The sequence below is a fragment of the Cyclopterus lumpus genome, chromosome 7 (assembly GCF_009769545.1).
Source record: "Cyclopterus lumpus isolate fCycLum1 chromosome 7, fCycLum1.pri, whole genome shotgun sequence".
NCBI classification, from domain to species: Eukaryota; Metazoa; Chordata; class Actinopteri; order Perciformes; family Cyclopteridae; genus Cyclopterus; species Cyclopterus lumpus.
In genome coordinates, this window is record NC_046972.1 from 19,180,595 (window position 1) to 19,202,453 (window position 21,859).

General features: G+C 41.6%; 2 protein-coding genes across 14 annotated transcripts in view; both read left to right on the forward strand.

Moving 5' to 3' along the window:
- The first annotated feature begins 382 nt into the window (after nt 1-382).
- On the forward strand, nt 383-9,095 carry nt5dc2 (5'-nucleotidase domain containing 2). Its single transcript, XM_034537616.1, has 14 exons — nt 383-828; nt 3,248-3,432; nt 3,525-3,599; nt 3,694-3,749; nt 4,525-4,618; nt 5,325-5,453; nt 6,023-6,083; nt 6,185-6,287; nt 6,404-6,505; nt 6,591-6,672; nt 6,993-7,079; nt 7,686-7,826; nt 8,011-8,075; nt 8,527-9,095. The coding sequence occupies exons 1-14, from the start codon at nt 477-479 to the stop codon at nt 8,786-8,788; spliced, it is 1,794 nt and encodes a 597-aa protein (XP_034393507.1). The 5' UTR covers nt 383-476; the 3' UTR covers nt 8,789-9,095.
- Nucleotides 9,096-9,324: 229 nt separating this feature from the next.
- Nucleotides 9,325-21,859, forward strand: part of LOC117734030 (rap1 GTPase-activating protein 1-like) — a 55,016-nt gene continuing 42,481 nt past the window's right edge. For 9 of the 13 annotated variants that reach the window (XM_034538065.1, XM_034538067.1, XM_034538073.1 and 6 more), the window contains exon 1: nt 19,864-20,009. In XM_034538065.1, coding sequence (XP_034393956.1) covers nt 19,966-20,009 — 44 coding nt within the window. In that variant the 5' untranslated portion in view covers nt 19,864-19,965. Of the gene's footprint in view, nt 9,336-12,069; nt 12,121-19,863; nt 20,010-20,310; nt 20,355-21,859 lie in introns of those variants that run through there. The other 4 variants (XM_034538075.1, XM_034538076.1, XM_034538069.1 and 1 more) reach the window with 4 other exon arrangements.

A 21,859-nucleotide genomic window follows, 5' to 3' on the forward strand; every position in this document is an offset into this window, starting at 1 on the left:
CAAAAACAAACATGGAGAAGCAACGTATGCACCATATATCTGTAATACACTCCCACTTATTTTTAAATCAAGGATGAATACTTTTATGTTTGAATAAATGCCTTTGAATCTAATAACTGCACTGTAACTTTTTACTTTTATTATTTTATACCTGTCTTATTCTATTTTAGCTTGTTTTGTGATGTTTTTACTCGCCTTGCCTCTCACCACTGCTTAAAATGTAGAAGGCAAGACTGAAATGTGTTCAGTGTATACAGGGAAGATGTGTTGTTGTTTTGATCGGCTATTTATGATTAGCTGCAGGGACTAAAGACCCTCCCCCTTTAAAAGAAAGGGGGCGTGTCCATCTGGGGCACGGGTATATTGAGGGGCGGGCTCGTAATAAATTAAGGACGAAGTGTTGTTTTTCATCTGTTTGCGCGTGCAAAGCCTGCAACAGAGGTATCGTTCAAACGTGTTACTATTTGCACAGTAAAATGTCTTTTAAGGCGGTGGGCACCGCGGTGACACGCACGCTGTGGACTCCTCCGCTCGCGCGGTCCCCCAAAGTGAACAGACTTTCGACAACGTGCAGGGTGTTAACAGCGAGCGAGCAAGGCGGTGAACAAAATGTACTAAGCTGCAGCGCCGACTCCGACGGCCAGAATGGCGACGTGCACTTCTCCGGCGAGCCTCTCCACAGATGCAAGACCGGGGAGAAGAAGCGAGCCAAGGAGCCCGCGGGTGCTCCCGGTGTCAAGAAACGGACGTTCACCTCCACCGCGGCTCCGGTGAATCAGACGTCCTACCTGTGGGCTCGGTACAATGACACTAAGCGGCTGGTTCACGGTAAGCAGCAGGGGGTCCCCAATGTGGTCCATAACCCCCTCCGAACCCCTAAAACAATATCACCGTCGGGCCATCCACGTCACGAGGCCTCTCGGTGCTGCCGTTGGTGAAGACATGTTGTTGACGCGGGGGATTGTTTATCATCCTCTTTCAGAGTCACGTCAGTCGAAATCGGACAGACGGCACAACCAAGTTGGTTTTCTTCTAGTCCAAATGTATTTTAGGTTAAAGTTTAAACATGTGTATGCTCTTTAAAGTAAGTCGGTAACTCCAGTTCCGCTATATATATATTTTTATCTTTAAAAAACAAAAAAAACAAAAAACAGCCCTAACTTAATGCTCAAAAGGAATAAAGTTGGAAAAGTCTGTAGGCCTAAATATCTTTCCGACTTTACCAAACTCGAGAAATACGAGCTAGCGTTAGCGTCTAGGTTATTTTCGTAATGGTATTTTAACGTCGTTTGCACTGTTTTTTTTAGCAAAGGGTGTAAACAATGGTTGTTTATGGCGGAGCTGACCAGTCATAACTGTACATTTCGGAGTACAATATATATATATATATGTATATATGTGTATATATGTGTATATATATATGTGTATATATATGTATATAGTCAAATTATCAATATACACTAAATTAAACAATTTCAGATACAACAAATAAATACATTTAAATGATTATTCACTTTAAGCTCCTCATATTGTGTTTATCAATATGCACAAGGAGGGAGTTTCTCCCAGAAACCTACTTTTTAGGGTTACACAACAAACCTAACTACTTGGTTAGGTTTAGGACGAGTGCAAAAAGCCCAGATGGCGAACTTCTCCCATGTTCTCTTTGCATTGCGATAGACCCTTTTCACAGCAGCCATTTTTGACACGTAATTACAGGTGTGATTAAAACAATCACGTATGGCCCTGTTCCATTTAGATGGGCTGGGGCCCTGTTGTTGTGCATGATGGCTCACTGTTTTGGCTTTGAAACTAAATGGAATGGGACCGTCATCAGTTTTGGTCAGTTACCCCTGTGTTTACCCTGCAATTACGTGTCAAAATGGCTGCGATGAAAAGGGCCTAATGGGCATTGGGCCTGTCTTTGCCCCCACACGCTCTGTAAATGTGTCCTACTGTAATAAGTTATATGTATAGAGCATATTTCTCTCGGGCAAAGCATGAATATGGAAGATAATAGGCTGGTTCGAGATGAACTGCTGGAAAGTAGACGGGCGGTAGCAGCAGAGAGGTGTTGACTAAACACTGAGGTCAAGTCGGACAGTTTTCAGCTGCCTTCAAATAAATATACCGGAAGTCACAGAAAAGTTACTTATTAGTTCCGATCTGTAGGCTACTTGTAGTTTGCAGACCTCGTTCGGATTTATTCATATGTGTTTATAAATATATTTATGTAGAAATATGTGTGTGTAGATTCATCCTTTAGTATTACAACTACACAGACAATAAGGATGTTCTACAAGTGTTGTTGTCGAATCTACGAGCCAATCAGCTCTCTGATGTGGCCAAGCGTTTCCCATCATGCACTGGGCCACGCAGCCGTTGGAGAGCTACTGCGTCGCTCGGCTCTAAAATCTGCGTCCGCCTCGCTCTCGTGACATTATCGTTGTTCACGTGTGCATGACGTCCGAGCAAGTCGGACACAAATCTAACCGGCATGCATTGCGCGCCAATCGCCAGTGATCGTTTCTGCGCAGGACTGGCTCATCTCGAACGAATGTTGCTTAACTTGATTATGCACTCAGACTAACTAGTTATTTCATAAAGTTTGAAATGTGAGAAACTGGTCCTGAGTCGGTGCAGGTCTGCTGCCCAGTGACTGCACATATTGCAGCAAAGGGTATTGGAGGCTGTCTCAGGAACAGATTGTAAAATGTTTGTTTACACTGTGCCCATGCGTTGGCTGCATGGCTGTTGTATGTATCAATATGTGCAACAGTGTCAAGTAAAACTCAGTAAAATGGATGATTTTAAAAGAACCTCTATTCCAAGAGGTAGTGAATGCTATGCTCCCAATCAGCCATTCATTAAATAGAATACTCAATTTAATTTGTACGGGCTCTACTGAAGTACATTTCTTTTTGGGGGGTGGGTGGGGGTGGGTGGACTTAGTTCTGTCAAGAGTCAGTGGCATCCTAGAAGTACACATTACGCAACATCCAATGAGCTCGCCAGCCTCACTAGATTGAACCCAGCAGTGGAATTACTGCTTTAGTCTGCAAATGTCCTAAATCAGCTGTTTTTTTTATAATACATGAGAATATTACAGATTTTTTTGGGGGGGCCTAATAATCCTACCCATCCTCAAATGAAAACAGTGACTGGTGTTTTTTTTTTTTTGCTTAGTCACTGATTTCTATCTACTTTGACTGGATTAATTAAATGAGGGTTCCCCATCTGCTCTCAGACCTGATCCCACCAGGTGCGTGTAACCTCCTCAACTCCTCCACCATCTACGCTAACAACGAGGTCGCCCTGGCAGAAGTGGACATCTACGGCTTTGACTATGACTACACTCTGGCGATGTACTCTAATGCCCTCAACGTAATGATCTACAACAAAGCAAGAAGCTTCCTAATCGAACACTTTAAGGTGTGTTTTACAGTCGCTGCATCGAGTATTTTGGCATTACAAGCGCTTTTATTTTCAGGTTAATTTATCAGTTTTGTCTTCCTGCTTCACAGTACCCTGAAGGCCTCCGCAAATATGACTACATTCCCAACTTTACCGTTCGAGGTCTGCACTATGACATCCAAAAGGTATATCATTTTAAATCACAAATGTCCCATTGCATGGGAAGAAATGTGTACATTCCTCCATACTAATATCTATATATTTGTTCCCCTCCTGTAGGGTCTTCTGATGAAGATAGATGCTTTCCATTACATTCAGCCAGGAACGGTGTATCGGTAAGAGGTCGATGTTGAGTGTATCCTAACGAACGCTTACGCCATGTCGTTTCTTAGTTACTTCATCTACATTGCTGCTGATGGCAAGTCATCTATTCATGTCTGATAATGTTGTTTGTTTTTACGCTCTGGTGTAAATATTGAAGTAAAAGCCAAATTCAATTTGCAGTACAATATTTATTTTCATTTACATATTTAACTTTTAATTAGACGTGCGTCTAACTTGAATGTTACAAAGATGTCGTTATTGTAAAAAAAAAATACACACGTTAGAGACTGCCGTCAATCTAATCACACTTTGCGACAGTTATTTGCAACTGTTTAGTATCTGGAGCCGCACCGTTTTCAGTTTATGTTATAGAGCTACTTGTGGATTAACCTGTGGACCTTTTTTGAGCTGCACAGTTTTCCGACCGTGTTGTGTAGATTATGTTATAGAGCTACTTGTGGATTAACCTGTGGACCTTTTTTGAGCTGCACAGTTTTCCGACCGTGTTGTGTAGATTATGTTATAGAACTACTTGTGGATTAACCTGTGGACCTTTTTTGAGTCCGTCGAGACAAACGGCGATACTTTTTTTTTTTTTTAGGAAGAAGGGGAAGACGTCTTCACCAACTTGTACGAAAGAAATTGTATTAGTAAAACACTTTTTGCTTTCGCCTACATGCAGTGTCGGTGTGAGCGATGTGCATGGGACCAGAAACGCGTGTCAATTTAAGGTTCGCGCTCTGCTTCAAGTTTCGGACGCTACAAGTTGTCGTTTTGTGTTCCCAGGGGACTGACCCCGGTGTCGGACAACGAGGTCCTCCAGCTCTTTGGGGGGACTTACCATGTCCCACTGCAGCAGGACAGCGGCTTCTATGGAAAGGTGGAGATGATTTCTTTTATTATAAAAGTTTACAGTAATGGGAATACAATTGGAGAGTCTATCAGGTATTTCAGTTAGTTTTTATTACTTTTAAACTATTGTGTAGTCAGAGCTGCCTGACATTTCCGACAGTTATTGCCCAATGTATTGAGATATTTTGGCCGTCTCTTCTCTGTTCAACATGTTTGGCACAGATGAGAAAGCTCTTAAATCTTGTGATTGATTGACAGCGTGTGATTTACTGTTACATAAACGGGGATGTTAAATTGTGTAATCTCATTTGTTACATTGTCGTCAGCTGGAAGGCAGTGTTCCTGTCCCTAAAAAGAAGAACTCCGTGTCCACAAAATAATTTGATTTTAGTTGGGACTTTTTTTTTTATTTATTCAGTGCTGCACTCAGCCATGAAAAGAAGAAATCTCTATTTAGTCTGACAGTCGCAAAGGTTAACTTGACTTTTTGGCTAATTTAGGAGCAATTTGAAGAAATAGTTTTTGGGTCCATTAGGTCTTTTAAAGTGCAGCGGGAAGTATGCCCCTCCCTCTTCTAATCCTCCTTGAAACATTCCGATCAAAAGTAGTTTTGGTGTGTCTATGTTGTAGTGAAAATGGTTCCATATGTCATTAGGAAGTGTTAATTTTACGAGTTCACAAACATTTACTGCACCCCAAGTTGTTATCAAGCATTACTATATATTTTCTCACAGGGTCCAAAGGTTAAGCAGTTCATGGACATCTTCTCCATTCCTGAGATGACTCTCTTGGCCTCGGCAAATGATTTCTTCATCACCAACGGCATCGAATACGATCCGGTTCACCTCTTCAAGGACATCTCGGTCAGTATGCATTGAATGTTGCATCCTAGGTTTTAAGTTGTGGCTCATACTGACAAGTATACTGACTCATTGTATTTGACTGTTTTCACACTGATTCCTCAGCAGGAGGCGCAGGAATCTACTGAGCTCAGTAAAAGTTTGCGAAGGACTTTTATGGATAGAACAAAGTACAATAACTGCTTTTCTTCTTGGTCCTGAGATGCCAGAGTTTCCAGTTACAGGGCACCAGTACTGCTAGCACCACATCTGCTTTGAGAGAAACAATCATGCAAAATGTCAGGTTCTAAAGAGTTGAAACGGTCCCAATTTAATACTAATGCCGCTATATGACCTACATAATCAAATGAGATAATCAGCAAGAAGATTGGCTATTGGAGCGGAGAAATCAACACAAAATGAAACTTCCTTGTAGTAACTTCATAATGTTCATACATTGTGCAATTTCTTTCTGAGTGACTGTAGTTCGGAGAGCTCTCTCAGCAGAAATGACTAATCATGCTAGTACCATGACATGTGTAGATCTGTTGTGAAGGTCTGTTGGCCCCATGTAACACTTATTTAATCCTCAGGAAGCAATTGGCATGGTTCACCTGAAAGGCTACATGTACAAATGGGTCATGGAAGATCTTGGTAAGATATACTTTTCCTTCGTCTGTATCAAGCCGGCACATTACTGCACATAAAAAGTAAGATTACGGTAACGGTTTGTGCTGCCTTCTTTCTCTTCATAGATAAGTTCATTCTGAGAGGAGAGGAGACGGATGCTGTTTTGCATCGGTTGGTCAGTCATGGAAAGAAGATGTTCCTCATTACCAACAGTCCCTTCAGCTTTGTGTGAGTGTACACTATCTGCCAGCTATGAGCCCACTCTGACCCATAATGCCGGTAAACTGTTGTGTTGCAATCTGTTATTCTAATGGGTTTGTCGGTTTTTTTCTTTCTGTTCTCAGGGATAAAGGAATGACTTACATGGTGGGAAAAAACTGGAGAGACTTCTTTGATGTTGTCATAGTCCAGGCAGACAAACCTCACTTCTTCACCGATTGTATCAAGTAAGTGAATGTTTTTTTGGAAAAAGCTGTGAACCGTTGATCATGTTGTTCAGAAATTTACTTTTAAGTGTTTTTTATCTTACAGACCCTTCAGGCGCTTGGATGGTAATGGAGACCTCAAGTGGGAAAAGATAAACAGTCTGGACAAAGGACAGATCTACAAACAGGTATGATAAGATAAGATCATCCTTTATTAGTCCCGCAGCGGGACATTTACAGGATTCTAGCAGCAAACGGGTTAAAGTGCACACAAGAAACATGGTAAAAATAAAAAACAAGTGATTTATAAATAATAAACGGTGCAGAGTCTACAATAAATTAATATTATAGGTCTGTATAACTTTAGGCTACTGTCTGACTTGTTCCAGTTTCTCTAATCATTCGGCTTATTCATCTCTTCAATTCAGGAGCTGTGTTTCTGCATTTCTGTTTTGAACTCTGTCTTAATGAACCAAAGAAAATGGAATGTGGTTCTTTTGTGTTTCAGGGAAACCTGTTTGACTTTCTCAGACTCACAGGCTGGCGAGGTTCAAGGGTTCTTTACTTTGGAGACCATCTTTACAGTGACTTGGCTGTAAGTTTCAAATCATGCGGATGAATCCCTGTTTTGAGGATCCACTGTATGACTTATATATCACATGACTTCAGAATTTTCTTTCATGGTGGGATATTTTTTTCAGGAGGACAACAATGTGCAGTAAAACCTTATTCAGGCCCTGCCAAACACAAACATACAAACACCCACTATCCACCTATTGCACAATTCTGAAAGTCTCCAGTGTAACATTTGGGTGGGGCTGAAAAGTGAAAATTTCTAACACCAGATGGCAGTACTGAGTGATGTTTATAAATGTAGAATCAATGGCATGAATTTTAAAGGGTATAAGAACACGTTACCAGAAATAAATATTTAGTGTTTAGATGTCAATTAAATTAATTAATTAGGTCTGAAAATGGCTGGTTGGGGTGCTATTTGACCTATTTGTGTGCAGAGGAGTATTGTAAACCCTTTGGTTTTGACTTGAGGCACTACCACAAGATCGATAAACTAGCAGCAACACATAAAAATGTCTGGTGACGAAACAAGTTGAGTAAATGAGTGGTTTTGAAGGGGAGTTACTAAGATGCAGATCCATCATTGTGCAGACTAGAGTTTGACTAAAGCAGTTTTCACTTCTAGGACCTGATGTTGCGTCATGGCTGGCGTACAGCAGCCATTGTACCTGAGCTGGAGCCGGAAACCAAAGTGGTGAGCACGGACCGGTACACCGTGAGCCTCACCTGGCTACAGGCTTTAACCGGCCTGATGGAACGCCTACAGGTGAGCAGTACATGAAGCTTTTACATTATTTTTATATGGGGGCTCATCAAATATCAGCAGTGAAGTGTCTTCAAATGCAAGTCCGTTTTACCCATCTCTGATGTTTACATAGCTAGCAGCCTCAAATTGTCTAATAATAATATTGGAAGTTGCTTTATTCATAGTGATTTCTTTCTTTTCTTAGACTCATCGGGATCCAGAGTCTAAACTGGTTTTTGAAGAATGGCAGAACGAGAGAGAAGAGCTCAAGTGGGTGGCGTTAATCCGTCAATCTTATGCGCCTCCTGATGAACCCAGTGACCCCGCTTTATCATGTTCATACCATGGTGCATTTAGAGGAGCACTGGACTGAGAATATACAATCCCATTATATAGTAAATATAAAGTGGTTTTTAATCCCCTCGAGCTGCTGCATCTTCAAAATCATTAAGCATTAGTAATCTAGATTTATATCTGCAAATAAATTAAAAATATATTATATAAATGGCATTCTGCCTGTAATCAATAGCCTACTTTTTATTTTTGATGATTACTTAATTTTGAGTGCAAGACGTTCACTCTGAATTATGTATTTTTACTTTGTGGTATTGCTACCTTAATCTTGAAAGGTATCCGAGTACTCCACTTCCACCACTACATATATTAATTTGCTTAGGATCATATTAACTTGTACCTCTAACCTTTTTTTTTTTTTGTCCAGGGTGATGACAAAGAACGTGTTCAACCCTCAGTTCGGCAGCATCTTCCGAACGTGTCACAACCCCACTTACTTCTCCAGGCGACTCTCTCGTTTCTCAGACGTCTACATGGCCTCCGTCAGCTGTCTCTTGAATTATGACCTCGACTACACTTTCTACCCCCGCCGCACCCCCCTGCAGCACGAGGCTCCTCTGTGGATGGACCAGCTTTGCACCGGCTGCATGAAGACTCCATATCTGGAGGAGATGTCTCACATACGATGATGAGATCTGTGCTCTCCTCAGTGACCTGCCGGACATTTCTTTCAATGTCTTTTTAAATTGCCTGGTTTCTTTAGTCAAGAAGGTGGCGCACTACTCGCTGCTCACAGGGCAACGCTTTACTGGATAGACCCACGTCTCCTGTGACTTCACTGGAAGGCGCTGTCGATTTACCTGCCGTCCTGAGACCATGCGATTCAAGATGGCCAGACACTCTGGTTGCTGCCTGAAATGAAAGTGATATGAAATTGATGAGCAATATGGAGCTACCTTCGCACATGTGCAAAAATAATAAAGAAGTACAATCTGATTTGTGTTTTCTTATTAACCACGTTACAACGGTATATGCAATCATGAAGTTATTATAAATATTAGTACAGCGTAGAATGAAGATGATTTTATTTAATCTTGTGAGTTGTGCACGGAGTCAAATTCCATTTATTTGATTGGTTGTGTGGTTGCTAGGCAGCGCAGCCTCCATTCATCGCCCCTGTACTCCTTATCACACACTCATTCACTTCCAGCCGCCTGCCCGAAGACCGCAGCACAGGTACTGTACTCTCTCTGCACGGTGACGCGGGGCTCTGGCCACGTGCTCGTGTGGTTATGGTGTTAATAAGCGGTGTGTCGCGTGTCTTAAAACTAGCTGCAGATTAATTCAACGAGCTGGAGGAGGAGAAAAGAAGCGCTCGGTCAAGTTTCGGAGCGCTGTCCCGTGCGCGAGTTACTGGTGTCGGGACGTTAAGTGTTTGACTGACGTGCCAAGGATGTTTGTTCCGTCTTGTTTTCATGACCAAAGTTTAGTTTCTAACGAGACGCCATTTAAAGTCACAATTAGACTTCTTGCTGACATCATTGTCATGTGAGAAGTTCTGATTTGTTTCTTAAGATATTTTGTCTATTTCCATTTGCTCAATATTTCTTGAGAAGTCAGTGTAGCAATTTGGAGTTAACGATTCTCATATCTAAATGAAAGATTTTATGAAAAATGTTATTAAAAATATGGAGCCCCAAAGTGACCAATATTTACTTAATCAAATAGCCAATGTGATATCAACCATAAATGCTTCTGTTTTGTTTGCATCAAGGCATCCAGTGACATTTTGTTCCAAATGTCACTTCACGACGGTTGCTCCTCCAGTTCCTGCAGCTCGGTTTTCTAGATTGACTGCATTTTTAAAATGCCTTATAATACAAGTGCAGGTAAATTGTGTTATAGCGTTTGTTTATTTAACTTTCTCCCTTGTTAGATATGATAATACACATCTCCTTTATTAATATTTTATGGTATGTCAAATATGTGATAAGTGAAGATTTAGAGCTTTTAGGGGTGATCTGATACCAGTTTTCTTTTTCTCAAATTGGATTACTTTATAAACTGTACCTTATTTACTGACAGACCAATTTGCTTGAGGTAAGTGAGAGGGATTATGTGTTTATTAATGAGATATGTCATTCTGAGGTCAGGAGGAGAGAGGGTATCAGTTCATTTTCATCCTTTTTTTGGTGTCACAATATATCTCTCCGTGTTCGATTTTAGTATTGGATACCAGCATCCTGTTTTAAGTGCTAACCATGTGCCAGTACTGATATTAGGCCATATTCATTATGGTGGCTTGTGATCATTTAACATAGTTTTGAATTAAAACACACCACAGAGACAAATGGGAGGTGTTTTTCCTGCACTGCTTTTGATTTCTTTGCCAGGCTGAGTGATGTTTCAGTCTATTTCATGGCTGCCTGCCTTCAGTGAGTATAAGCCTCTGCATCTGAGCAGCAGAGGCTGCCAGGTCTAACTATATTCATAATGTGCTGACCTCTTTAAATGTGTTAATGTGTTTGGCAAGGGAAGCCTAAAGCCCCAATGTACTGAAAAACAAGTGAGTATAGGAATGAATATCTTTAACACATGCATTATATATTTCAATTGACAGAGAAACCTGCATAGTCCCTAAAGTGATGACACAGATTTTAGTTTTCCAACCAGTCCCTCCTTTACCAGTGAGCTCTGCAACCCTTCATGCTTCAGTGCCTCCATCAAGGATTTCTCCTGCGACAGCACTCCATCCTTTTGCGGTTCCATTTCCTCATCCTTTCCCCTTTATCTTTCTGTCCCTCCGCTTTTTCCATTTTTCACACTCGCTCCTTAATTTCCTCACCTTTTAAATCTCCCAAATTCCTTCCCATGTTCAACCCTCCCTTCCTCCATATGCTTCCAGTTGAGTGCCTCCGTGTCTGTCGCTCTGCGCTCTCAGAGGTTTGTGTGCCCTCCGGTCCCTCCACACAGCAGCCTCTTCTATAATTAAATGTAACGGGACCTTTGCTCAGTGTAGGAACGCTACCCCTGTTGTTGCAGACGATATTCCTTCATCCTCCTTGAAACTAAAACAAAAATAGTAATGCATGGAAAACACAGGCCTGCATTGTTTGTTTTAATATCTTTCTTTGCTACGGAATCGTTATACAGCGACAGCGTCTTTAATAATTCATGGGGTTTGTGTTCCTTTTGGCCGAACAACAAAGAAAAAGCAGATGGCTCGGCTTGGTGGGTTGGTTCAGGCTATAAGACACAGAGTGTGGGAGGATGAGCAGGAGAGGGAGGTCCTCAAGGCAGACACTAATTATCCCCTACCAATGTCCTGGAGTGGGGCAGTTTGAATTCACTGTTGTGTAATCATTAATCAGATCTCATGGTACGCAATTAGTTTGTAATGAATCAGGTTCAAATCACTAGAAGAGGGACTCGCCTTGCCCGAGGAAGAGCTCGTATAGATCAAAACGTTGCCTTGAAAAGACAAAAAAAGATAAATAAACTATTTATTTGGATCCTATCAGTGTGCAGACCTACGTTGTGCCCCGCAGTAAAGTAATCACCATTTAGCACACACTCTTTTTGGAGCAATTTAGTGATGAGATAAGGGATTTACATGAATGGTATAGTGGTTATGCAGTGATGAGATTTATGAACATTACATTTGGAAGGTTAAACATTTTGTGATCTCAATACAAAGATGACAACTCCAATACAATCAAATCTCATTTAAGTTTATATTTCTCTGTTGAACAGGAAAACAAGTGCACAAATTTAAAAAAAATATGTAATACTACTATGATTAGAAAGTGGCAATTAGTAACATTATTTGTGTGTGCACATCTAATCATTTTAGAGAACATAGAGACCAGAGATATCATCTATTTTCCCATGCAGTCTTCTTTCCTGTCAAAACCTGGTGCCTGCATTACCCACAATGCAACTCTTCCAGTTCGTTGGAGATTCAGGTGTGCTCTGCTAGGAGCTAGCAGCCCAGAGATGAGGAGTGTGCTAAAGAGGTCTGGTAAGCTCACTTCTTTCTCACTCCACACCTTCACACTTGTACTCTCCAACTGGCATCACTTGAGGAAAGTGAAGACTTTGCACAGCTGCCTCTATACAACCTTTTGTCACTTTTAGTACTCTCAAGACCTGTAAACAGATCAAGAGTTCCCACGAACGTTAAACTTGTTTAAAAAACCCAATCTGAGCTCACCTGAGCTTCAGTTTTACATCATTCTAATACATATTCTACAATCTTTCAACGCCTTTGCTACTCCTGTTATTCAGCTTTTATCCTTTACGCTGTGCTGAAATGCTGCAACAAAGCCTGGAAACCAAAACCAACAGACAAGACCAATTATCTTTCCAATGTAACTTCACCGTAAGCCTCTTTGCTTCAGAAGTGACCTTTTAAAGTTGAATTGATTACTCTGCTTTTCATTCACTAATCTATCTGGACTCTTAGTCATGTGATATATATGGGCAGTGTTCTCTTGACTGTCCTTTTTATATTCAGAATAATTGATCGACTAATATCCTCTGATGCCTCCTTGGTTTCACCCTTTTCTTTTATTCCTATGATTTGGACCTTTTTAGCTGATTTTTATTCACCTCAATATCCTATTAAGGGTGCAAAGAAAGAACCGTTTCTCCTCTCCTTCGAATGTTAAAAGAAACCCGGGGAAGCCTCAGAGCTCCAACCACTAAGTTTTCCAGATTTCACATGGATTATTTATGTGCTGGTTTACGCGAGGCCGTCTGCAGCTCTTGAGACTCTCCTCTTTCATCATCATGCACACAGGATTTCCCTCTGGCACGCGGCACCATGCAGGTCTGTGAAGATGCACCTTTTAGCTGTCCAATGTACTCTCTCCTGCCCGCTTGCCCTCTCATGCTTTATAGTTTGATGTCTAATATGTTATTGAACCTTTTTGCAAATAACAGCTCTGTCTGTGATGTCTGAGATATAAGCCTATGCTGTAATTAATATTGTCAGGGGGTGAGAAGCTGCTTTAAATGAAGGCGTAGTAAAGCTGGAGAAAATGGACTAATAGCAAAAATGAGGGGGACTGATTGGACAGCAGTGATATTTTGTTAGCAATTAGATTCTGCTCCATTATTATAATTATCTTTCAAAGATAACTCATCTCCTTCTCTCCTCCATTAGAAGTCACTGTGTTGGATTGTCTGAGGTGACATCATAATTATAGAGCTGTCCCAGACACAGCCAAACAAACAATATTTAAAATCTCATGTTGATACTTAAGGGTCTTTTTTTTTTATTTGTATTTTTTTTAAATTGGATGCATCGTTTTTTCCGCCCCGTTGAATAATTCATCTGCAAATTGTATTTGTGTGCATTCTCCGCTCAGAGGACAACGTCAGCTGGACCACTGCAAACGGCTTATTAGATCGAAAGTGTACCGTCTCTTTGATGGGCTTTGAATGAGTCACCCACTCTCTGCCGCTCCATGTGTGAGGCGTCTATATTTATTCTGGGTGTTCATCACAAGTTGCCTTTGTACTGTTGCCCATTCAGGCGTTTCAATACCTACCAGGGTGCATCCGCCTAATCACCGAGTTGTATTTGAATTGGTTTACTCCGTGCTATACCTCACAGCCACACACTTTGATGTGCGGCCTTATTAAACTCCATAGAAAGTGGCTGGTCATATGCTGTAGGGTCGTGAGCCTGTGGCTTTTTATTTACTTTCACATTAACCTTGTGTGGAAAGTCTTTCCTCATCGCTTTCATCTTGCTTGATTTAAGGTGACTGAAAAACCACGCATCCTGAAATGTTCTTTCCAATGTGCCAGAGATGGACCTATAGTCCAACCATACAGTAATCGGGTTTCCATCAGACGCAGTATATCATCATTGTGTCTCTGTTTTATGTTGTGTGTGTGTGTGTAAGTTACGAGCTTGGGAAGCGAATAATTGGTACACCGTAATATTTAATGGCCAAATGTTAAAATTCAAGGCCAAGTAGCTGCAGGATAGAGTTCGTATGAGCACGGCTGACATGATCCCCGACCATCGATTCAGCCTCCTCGCTCTCCGTCTGGGCTCCCTTGTTCCAAAGGAAATATTGGATTGTATTCCTCTTTAAGAAAAAGAAAGAAAAAAAAGCCAAGATAATTTAGGATTCCAAACCAAAGTGGATCTCCATAATCACATTTAGCAGTTAATGATGGTCGGGAATTAATACAACTACAATTTAACATTCAATCATCATGCGGAACAAACGGTTCACACAGATGATGAAGCCAACATAAATATCAAAAGCTATACGTGCTGTTCCTCTCTTTAATGATTTACTGTAGCTTCTTCTCTGCACCACTGAGCTGTGTGACGGACCGATGGAGAGTAAATACAGGAGGAGACCGCACACAGTCTGAGGCATCTTGCGATCATCTCTGGGTCTCTGTGAAGACCTTCAATTGGGACGACATAAAGAAAGCAATGAGATCATGCGTGGAAGACGCACACGTATGTTCAATAATTTAATTAAGCATGTTCGACTACAGTAATGCACTTTGTCGTTCAGTAGTTTTAATTATGACCATGTTTGCTTTGAACATTTTAATCAGAACACACACATATATATATATATATATATATATATATATATAATAAAATAAAATAAAATATGTTCATCAGAAGCTTATTCTAAAGAGTAATTTATCCAATTTAGAATGATGTTATCAAAGTTCCACCCAACTTGTCTAACAGGTGAACATACTAAAGTTACTACATCATAGAATAACTAGCTGTCCTTACTTTTCTTGTGTGCTTAAATTGTTCAGCAAATTGCAAGACAAGCAGATACCTGACCAGTATGATATGATAGAATAGAATATGATTGACAGCACAGTGTCCAGGAGAGGGCGCCGTTGCCCTGCATTATCCTGAGCATTGTTTACAATTCTGCACTGGAGTCACACCCATGTAGACTGACTCTTTTCAACAACAACAGTCACAACATTAAAAAAAAATCGACCTTATACCTCTAAATGTTTGTAGAATTAGTAATATTGGATTGGTCAATTATACTGTTGTACTGGTGTGTGGAAATGAAAGCATCAGATGGACTATTCCCTTCCAGTTGAAAGGAGAGGGCTTTAAATGGGCTTCTGGCCAGCTGAGTCTGTCTCTGCCGTGGCAAGTCATCTATTGATCACCTGGCAGGGAGACAAAGTCCTTCTGAGTCGCTGAGAACGCATCCATCACGGAGCTGCCTGAGACACAGCGGAGACATAGCGTGGCACTGAGGATCTATTTTCACTGCAATAGATATTTCACTGCAGCAAAGATCAATGAGCAGCATGTCCCTGTAGCTGTTTCCCTCATCCTGCATCGGATCCTCACTGTCTGAAAAAGAAGAACTGCTGCCAGTCATTGATTTTGAATGCTGATACCGTAGTCCCTGCATTATTAAGGTTATTGCTAAAAAAAAAATCTAATTGATTCCATTTGTAATTGAAAAACAAGGCAAATTGATGAACACAAAAAATATGCATTTCACTCTTCTTGTCACCCACTCATTCCAGCCTGCCTCTCACCAAAGAAATGAGAAGAATGGGGGGAAAATAGAGGGAACTTAATTGCATTCCACCGCAACAGAGAGGACCGTAAAGCGGGATGGGGCTCGTTCGATTGGAGGCCGGTGCAACAACGCCTCTTTTCTTCGTATAATATCCTGTCCCTCTAATGAGGGGCTATGAAAGGCCACAGTGAGTGTGCGTGAGGCTGTTCGTAGCAGCTCCCGGGGGCCCGAGGGGCTCGTGACCTCACCGGGAGGAGGATGGTTCAATAGGTTCGCTCCACTGCTCCCAGTCAGACAGTCAACAACCCGTACTGTAATTTCTTCTCAACGAGCTAGACAAGTCTACTCTCCAAGTATGTGTACACATCCCACAGCAGATGTGAAACTGCGAAAGTCAAATATAAAGTCAAATATCCTTTCAGTTCCTTTTTGAAGTGGCAATACAGTTTAGTGGATTGCAGTAAGAGACCTTCCCTTGTTCAATATGACTTCATCTGTCCAAAATGAACATGAATCTTCAGCTTTAAATAATTACGTCTGCCACGCACTGCAGCAGCCACTGACATTATAAAAGTGTGATGCAAATGCTCACTGAGATAAGGCTCAGCTTGTTTCCACGTGCCTCAAAGCACAATTGCCCTTTGAATATTCGCTCCCTTCAAATATTTGTATGGCACCCCTTCTTCCGTGTGCTCACCCTCTCCAAATATCCAAGTGTATGTGTAGTCCTCGTTCAGCCAAGTATCTGGAAAATATTTACAATATACACACAGGCCACAGGCAGTGTGTTCATGCAGATACAGTTCAAATATTGTGGAATAATTAATTGGTTCTTTAAGGGGCTGCAAGCTCAACTTCTCCTCTCCAAACGTCAACCATCCGTGTTATTTTTTTATAGTGGTTTGAGCCTCGAGGAACACGCAAATAAATAAATTCAGTCAGAGGCATTTTTGTCTAGGAATTATCCATAAATGATAGTTAGTTTTGGCTCTCCGGTTTCGAGGAGCTCTCAATGAATCCGAGCAGTGACTTGTGTGAGAGTGGGGAGTGAATTATTTCTCATTGTCTAATAAGTATTATTATGAGCACATGAGACCCTCAAAACTACAGAACCCCTGCGATCCACCACCCTGAGAACCATGGTTTTCGAATGTTAGCAAAGCTCTTCTGATCTGAGATACAACACAGTGTGTTCATGCAGGACACCAACACTCATCACGAAATACACTTTGAGGGCCTTTTAAAGTGATTGATTATGATTTGGGGCTCGATAACGCGCTCTGCTCAGCTGGCTCTCAATTCCTCCGGTGGCGCCTTGGCTCAGTTTTTATCTTGAAAAGTGCTTTTATAAATAAAACTGCATTCATATTATTTGCCCCGCTTTGAAACCAGAGAGAGGCCAGGATAATAAACCCTTCTTACATTACAGAGAAAAGAAATCAAATATGAATAAGAATAAACAAAGCCTAAATGTTTTATTGTTTTCTCTGCGAATACAGCTGGCTCTACTTTCCCCTGAACCTCCCGTTGCTTTACATCACAGTTGATTTTAAAATGTTTGTTCAGCCTCAAACACATTGAACCTCCGACATAGAAAATGAGATTTCCTTTTAAAAGCACCGAGTGATGAATTACGATGCACGTCCTTAACAAAGGCCTTTGCACAAGTTGCCTGTTTAATCATCGTCTGCTTCTCTTCAGACCGGCACGGAGCAAATTTCCTGCCCCATGAAAGCCGAGCTGAGGGTGAATGAATGCACTTTGCCTCTGCTCTGTCCACTCCTCGCTCCTTGAGTATCGCACACCAGCTCTGCTTCCACTGCTGCCCTTTCCACCCTGGAAGTAAATGATCGGAGTTCATGGGACATTAGCTTCCCATTCACAGATTCAAGTGGGAGGAGACGTCCCACATCTGTTTACATCTGTAGAGATGATGTCATGTATCACTGCTGATTTATGGAGCTGCAGCGTAGTGTGTTTTTTGTTTTTCTTCTGCGTCGGTGTTTGTTTCGTTGGTGGTGCTGCAGCATCGGTAGTTCCTGTGAGTCTGACGACGTGGATTTCGGGGGGGGATCTCCATTTCTTTTGTCCTCTCGAGGGTCTTCCTGCCCGTCCACTTCCTTTAGGACAAAACAAAGGAGCTGGGAGCTGGGAGGACTGGGGCTTTTGTTGCTGACGTGATGTGATTAAAAGGCTTCTGTCTGTCTGGGCTGCACCTCGCACGCCACAGTTGCTTTAGTTAATTTAATTGTCAGGAAAGCAGACAGGACTCTGAAGGTAGCACCAAGACCGAAGCGCCAAATCAATAGAGTGGTACTTAAAGTTGGGGAGAGACGATGCCAACGGTGGAAAGAACAACTGGTTGTTTGTGGAAATCAAGCAAGTGTAACTGAGCTGATAGCATTGGAAATACATTTTCTCTTTTTAAAAGTCACAAATACCTCTTAAGTTGCTTCAAATGTCATTTAGAAATTCATAATCCATCCCCTACTACTCCTTTCTCCTACATGCTTTCCTTACTTATTGAGTATGGATTCTAGATAACTACCATATGCTACGTAGCATTATTTATAGGTAGGTGGATGTGAACTGTACAATCTTTATAATAAGTATGTCCCATATGTGAATTATTTTCAAGATATGTTGTTTTATTGTATTTTATTATATTTAGTCGGGAATAACGTAGCACTGCTAACACCATCTTATTTACAGTTCCTTTTTCCCGTTGACTTGTAAGTATTGTCAAATGAAGTAATAAGATAGATAAAACACTGTTTGTTTAATACTACGTCTTAGTTTACTGTGTTAGCCTGCTAACATTAGCAAGTTATCACAATTCATTCTGAGGGGGGCGTGAATGTGTGTACCCGTTGTCATGGCAATAGTCAATAGTACAAATGTCCACCTCATGGTGTTGTTAGACGAAAGGTCAGGGATTGCCCAATTCAGTTGGCTTCATCCTCTGGAAACCACGACTGTCTGTAATCTACTTCATGGCAATCCACAATAATAATAATAATAATAATAATAATAATAATAATGTTGGACCGACTGACAGACAGACAATGGCATCCCTTGCATAAATCGTCAGGAATGTCAAATCCATAATTGCTGCGATAAATGACGCCACTTTCAGCCAAAGATCTGTCTGATTAGCTCCTCGTGGCCGAGAGACAAATTGAGGTCCATTACCAACAAAGTCAGCCAAGTACGATGACGCTGCGTTGAAATATTTTTAGAAAATTGCAGTCTCAGAGGAAAGGGATGATGTAATTGTGGGGAGATGATGTCATTCTTTATCAGCGTGATTGTGCTTGTCTGCTGGGTGCATTGATTAATGAAGTGCTCGGTTACGACCAGTGCATTGCTTTTAATTAGATGAAGACATCATTGGTCCTCGGGGAGATAAAGGAACCTGGATTGGTGAAGTTTTGATTTATTCCTAATTTTATGGTCAAATTAACGGTGATCCCCTAAAAATGTTGCTCTTCCCACCGGACACGGCTGACTCTGCCCAACACTGAGTCTGTTTTCATCCGACATACTGCAGACGTAGATGGCTGATGCGATAAACTACAACCCTTATTTATTCAATAATTCATGCTGCCCTCGTGTTGTTTATCAAATTCAACAGGATCCTCCATGAACTCCACCTCACCTTTGTGTGCATACCAGCAGTGATGGGTTTACAGATTAATACTTGTTCACAAATGTCACCTACATAATGCAGGAGTGGAGCTGGGGTAAGGCTTCATGATTTGTGAAGAATGACGATACGTTAGTCTACACCCTGTTCAACCAGCTGTCTTCTAGTGCAAGGACAGGGAGTGTTGCAAGACTTGTTTTCTTTCTCCCACAATGTCAAGAACACCTCTCTGTTTTGCCCGAAGCCGTTTAAAAGAAAAAAAGATCTAGGTTACCAATAGTTTTCTCACCTGAGGCTCTTGACGTAGAATAAAATAACCCCTTCTCCGTGATCTTGATGCACGAGAGAGAAGATGTAGCCTGATTGTAGAAAAGGCTTGCCACTACACACTGGTTCCCTGGGAGACTGGCATGGTGAGCAGCCCCCCACACTCCTGCCCCCCTCCCTCCTTCCTCATCCTCTTCTCCCCCTGCTTGTGAAGGAGGCGTGTGTGTGCAAGGAAGAGGCAGGGCACGTCAGCCGACACTGCGGGAGTGGAACTCAGGCGGCAGGCAAAGCATGCAAACACACACACGCGCGCACACACACACAAATGCTCAGTCAGCGTAAGTGACATAAGTGCTGGCTCCATTCAGCAGTGAGTTAACTGACTCGCTGCTATCCGTTTGCCGGCATGTCGCAGAGAAAGAGGAGTTTTACTTTTGGAGCCTACGGAGGGTAAGAATGAATATCCTAATAATTTGCAGAATAACTGAACCTCTCCACAACACACAGGTCTCATTGGTGTGATTGTAAGTGTGTGTGTATGTGTGTCAATGTGTATCTTTGATGACTGTGCAGATTCAGTATCTGTTTCTGTGATCCATTTGCATTTGACTGTCCATCCATCGTATTGATGATATCAGCTTTTTTCTTAAACATCTCAGTTGTGTGGCTTCCTATCACAGATTGGACCTAATAATACAGCTGTTTCTGTTCAAAGTTGTGTTTTATATTCAGTGGTATCAGATCTGGAAGCGTAAACAACAGAGAGAAAAGTAAAAGCCACCAACAGAGCTGAAGGTAGGCTGGATGTGAATTGTATTTTGACAGTCGGCAGTACTTATGTCTCCAGTGTTGTTGTGATGCTCACTTCAGACTTTATAGGATACTGGACAGTAGACGCACAGTCAGCAGAGAGCTTTTTAATGGCCAACAGGTGAACAGGTGTTTCAATGCAACTGCATGCCTGACTGCCTTTCGTCATGGATAAGGCTTGTGTATATCTATATTATTGTTTAAGCTTATGTCGAAGGTGGCCTCACTAATGGAGGCATTTAATACAAATGCATTATGGGCAGTGATGGTAGAAAGCGTGTGCAGACTTGGTTCCACCGGTCGCTTGTTCTGTAATAAATTCCTATAGTTTCCTGGTAAGAACCATATAATTAGGGACTGATTATGTGGAAAATATAAACGTTTTTTAATTGATACTCATTGTCTCCACCTAAAGCCAAAGTCAACTTGAGCGGCTGGTGCTTCTGGTGCCCAATGTGTTTTGTTACATTGGACATTACGTTGGTGTTTTCCTTGGTTTCGGAGTATGATGACTATTAGCCTTCTCTGTGTGGGAGGAAGCCCCAAATGGTTCCATAGAGAAGCTCAGGGAACTGTCTTCTCTTTAACCTTTCTGGTGGGCAGTTAACCAGAATGTAATGAGCTAAATCAACCCGTTGGTCTTTAACCTTGTAAAGTCTTTTATCTTGTCAAAGCGAGAAATACTTGAAAGCACTTTTGATGAAGCATAAATCTCACCTTTGTGTTGCTTATGGCCGTTGGGGAGGTGGGAGGGCAATACCCACTTTGAGCACCAGTGAGTGTTCACCAGTCCCGGGCCTTAAGGGGCGAAACAGATGCCACAGGAGTACACTTACTTCAACGAGCGACACACATTTGAAATTTATGCCATATCGGGAAGTGTTTTCAAACAGTATTTTATTGCCTTTTAGAAGGATAAAGATCAACTGGTTGTCTTGGAAAATGTCCATCTGGTTAACTGCCCCATCAGACGTTTCTCTGAGCTTGTGGGAGACAGTGTTGAACACGGCCAGATAAATACAAGTAACACCAACTCAAAGGTCATAGAACTTACATCTTTGTTTCATTTATCGTTGGGTGCCATGCCAATTGAAATGCCACTATGGGGCATTTAATGGAGTAGACGATCCCGCCGTGGCATTTCAATTGGGACACTTCTAATTGATTCATTCCAATCATTTGCTTGTGTACTCCAGAGAGTCCTTCAGCCAGTGCACAGCATTGCAAACACTTTCTTTTCTGTAAGGCGGTGGTGGCCTTGACTGACTTGGCATTTCGATAGGTCAGTCTGATTGCTGACATCAGTGAGTGGTCTGTAATACACTCTGCCCCCTGCATCCCATTGGTATTCACTGAAGGAAACGCAGCCCCTCTGTTCTCTGTCTTTCTCTGACGCAGCATGCTCTATAATTTTAGCATGAAAAATTAAAAGAGCTGCCACTTTAATTTGAGTAGTTATGTGTTTCACTTTGGATAGGTTATAGCCCAGT

Excerpts from the sequence above, each read along its gene's own strand:
- nt5dc2 (XM_034537616.1), top strand. The coding sequence starts at position 477 with ATGTCTTTTAAGGCGGTGGGCACCGCGGTGACACGCACGCTGTGGACT. Across the intron at positions 4,619-5,324 it reads ACAGCGGCTTCTATGGAAAG|GGTCCAAAGGTTAAGCAGTT; the intron begins GTGGAGATGATT and ends ATTTTCTCACAG. Across the intron at positions 6,288-6,403 it reads AACAGTCCCTTCAGCTTTGT|GGATAAAGGAATGACTTACA; the intron begins GTGAGTGTACAC and ends TTCTGTTCTCAG.